General features: G+C 56.3%; 1 protein-coding gene across 1 annotated transcript; it reads left to right on the forward strand.

Moving 5' to 3' along the window:
* Positions 1 to 45: 45 nt before the first annotated feature.
* Positions 46 to 2,535, forward strand: PPP6C (protein phosphatase 6 catalytic subunit). The gene is made up of 4 exons (XM_031057200.1): positions 46 to 299; positions 699 to 778; positions 875 to 1,084; positions 1,742 to 2,535. The coding sequence occupies exons 1-4, from the start codon at positions 134 to 136 to the stop codon at positions 1,988 to 1,990; spliced, it is 705 nt and encodes a 234-aa protein (XP_030913060.1). The 5' UTR covers positions 46 to 133; the 3' UTR covers positions 1,991 to 2,535.
* The last annotated feature ends 78 nt before the right edge of the window (positions 2,536 to 2,613 follow it).

The following is a 2,613-nucleotide window of genomic DNA, read 5'->3' on the forward strand; positions in this document are numbered from 1 at the left end:
GTGCCCAGCCCACACCTGACACTCGCAGTGCCCGGAGCCGCCGCGGCTCCCAGCAGGTCCCGGTGCCCTCCAGCGCTGGGTTCCTTTGTGGCAGTGAGGATTGAGGACCGATGTGTCACTGTGCCCTTTCTCCATGTGCGGCTGTCTCTGCCTTCAGGGGGACTTTGTAGACCGGGGGTATTACAGCCTCGAGACGTTCACGTACCTCCTTGCACTAAAAGCCAAGTGGCCTGACCGTATCACGCTGCTGCGAGGCAACCACGAGAGCAGGCAGATCACCCAGGTGTACGGGTTCTACGGTGAGTGCTGCCTGTGCCTGCAGCTCCTCTGCCGCGGGAAACCCTGGCAAGGCCACGGTGCCCGGGGCTCTCGGGGCTGGGGGCCACATGGGCTCCAGGGTTGCCTTTGCTAACATGGTCATTGTGTTTCTGAAATGGAACGTGTTTAAGGCAGATCTTGCTGCTCTTTTCTGGCATGTGAGGTTTCTGCTTGTGTCCTGGTGCCAAGTTCAGGCACAGGCAGAGCAGGAGGTGCTCGGTCCCTCCTGCTGCTGCTGCTGGTCCTGGCCAGCAGCAGGACCCAGCACAGGGCTCCTGGCAGGGCTCGTGTGACGCACCTGGGTGTGCAGGTTCTGCTGTCAGTGTTTGCTCTGCCTGTTTCCTCTGGTCCACGAGGAGTAAAACTGTTCTCTCCAACAGACGAGTGCCAAACCAAATACGGGAACGCGAACGCCTGGAGATACTGCACCAAAGTCTTTGACATGCTCACAATAGCAGCTGTAAGTGCAAACACATTAACAGATTATCCTGATGGGAGCTGTGAGCTGGGGCTCCCCTGGCAGCCATGCTGAGGTGCTCGTGTCATTCCCCTGCAGTTAATAGACGAGCAGATCCTGTGTGTGCACGGGGGCCTCTCCCCAGACATCAAGACCCTGGACCAGATCCGGACCATTGAGCGCAACCAGGAGATCCCTCACAAAGGCGCCTTCTGCGACCTGGTGTGGTCAGACCCCGAGGACGTGGACACGTGGGCCATCAGCCCCCGTGGGGCGGGCTGGCTCTTCGGGGCCAAGGTCACCAACGAGGTAACTCACTGCTCAGGGCCACACAGCCCAGTGTGGGCTGGGAGCTGAGGGGCTCAGCTCACTGTGGGGTTAGAGTGGAGCGAGGGCACTGCAGGACACTGAACTGCCCTGTCACACCTCTGCCAGTAACTTATGGTGGTGGGGAAGCTTGGCTTGTGCCAGCTGGAAAAAATGAGCCACTTGAACCTAAAAGCACCAATGTAACTGCCAGGTGTACTAATACCCATCTTGCTTTTGAAAAGTGTGACGTGGTGGGACTCACTAGTGTCCCTGGGCTCTGTGTGGAATGGTTTCCTAAGGATCTAGGAGAAAAATACCCTTTTTTAAGCAATTCTTGAGTTAATTTTGTTGTGTCTGCACTGAGCAGACTCCTCAGGGCTCTCCCCAGTGGCCTTGCCAGGCTCAGCCTGCGTTGTTGTGTGGCCCTGACACAGCACATCCAGGAAGGGTTGAGTGTGGGACAGCACAGCCCTGCTTCCTGGGTGTCAGCTGTTCCAGTGCTCGGGTGTTGGCACCTGTATGTCACAGGGTGTCTCAGTGCTGGGTCCCCAGCCCTGCTGTGTTCTCTGTCCTGCTGTGGGGCCGGCCCAGGAGCAGCACGTGCTGTGGGCAGCGGCACTCGGGCCACGCTGAGCTGACCTTCCTCTTCCCTTGCAGTTTGTTCACATCAACAACCTGAAGCTGATCTGCAGAGCGCACCAGCTCGTCCACGAAGGATACAAATTCATGTTTGATGAGAAGTTGGTAACGGTATGGTCAGCTCCCAACTACTGCTACCGCTGCGGGAACATCGCGTCCATCATGGTCTTTAAAGATGTAAATACAAGAGAACCAAAGCTATTCCGCGCAGTTCCAGACTCAGAGCGTGTCATTCCTCCCAGGACAACCACGCCGTACTTCCTCTGAGCCCCGCCCGCCTGCTGTCACCTCTCCCTGTCCTGCCCCTTTACAATATACTTTTTATTGAGCACTTTGCTGCTGAAATGCTGCCTCTTGCCTTTTTTATTTTTAAATTATCTAAATTTATTGTGTATTATGGTGTCTGTAGCAAGTTTTTTTCCCCTGCCCATAGATTAATTTCAGAGTATTTGTAATATGTCCTTGAGATTTGTACTACTGCATGTAGTCCTCGCCTAGTCCTGGGTTAGATGAACCAATTCCTTTAACTACCACGCTCCGGGAGCCGCTCGGGCCGCTCTCTTGTTCAGCTTTTTGTTTTTGGTAAGTTTTAAGAAATTTCAGCAGCAAAGTCAGTGCCCGGTGCGCGGCGGGGCCGGGGCTGCCCGTGCTGCCCGAGCCAGCCTTTTCCGAGTGTTCGGTGGATCCCAGTGAAGCGGTCCAAGGGCTGTTCCCCATCCCCGGTTTGTTCCGTTTGCCTCGGGATCCCGATTAAACCCGCCAACCTGCTGCAGCGACGGGATTTGTACATTAAAGTCATTGTTCGGATTTTTCCCAGGCTCTGTTGTGTTTTTGGTGGCGGGGCGCGCGGGCCGGGGCGGGGCGCGGCGGCCGCGCGGGTTCCGCTTCCG

Source organism: Geospiza fortis, unplaced genomic scaffold (genome assembly GCF_000277835.1).
Source record: "Geospiza fortis unplaced genomic scaffold, GeoFor_1.0 scaffold27, whole genome shotgun sequence".
In the NCBI taxonomy this organism is placed as follows: Eukaryota; Metazoa; Chordata; class Aves; order Passeriformes; family Thraupidae; genus Geospiza; species Geospiza fortis.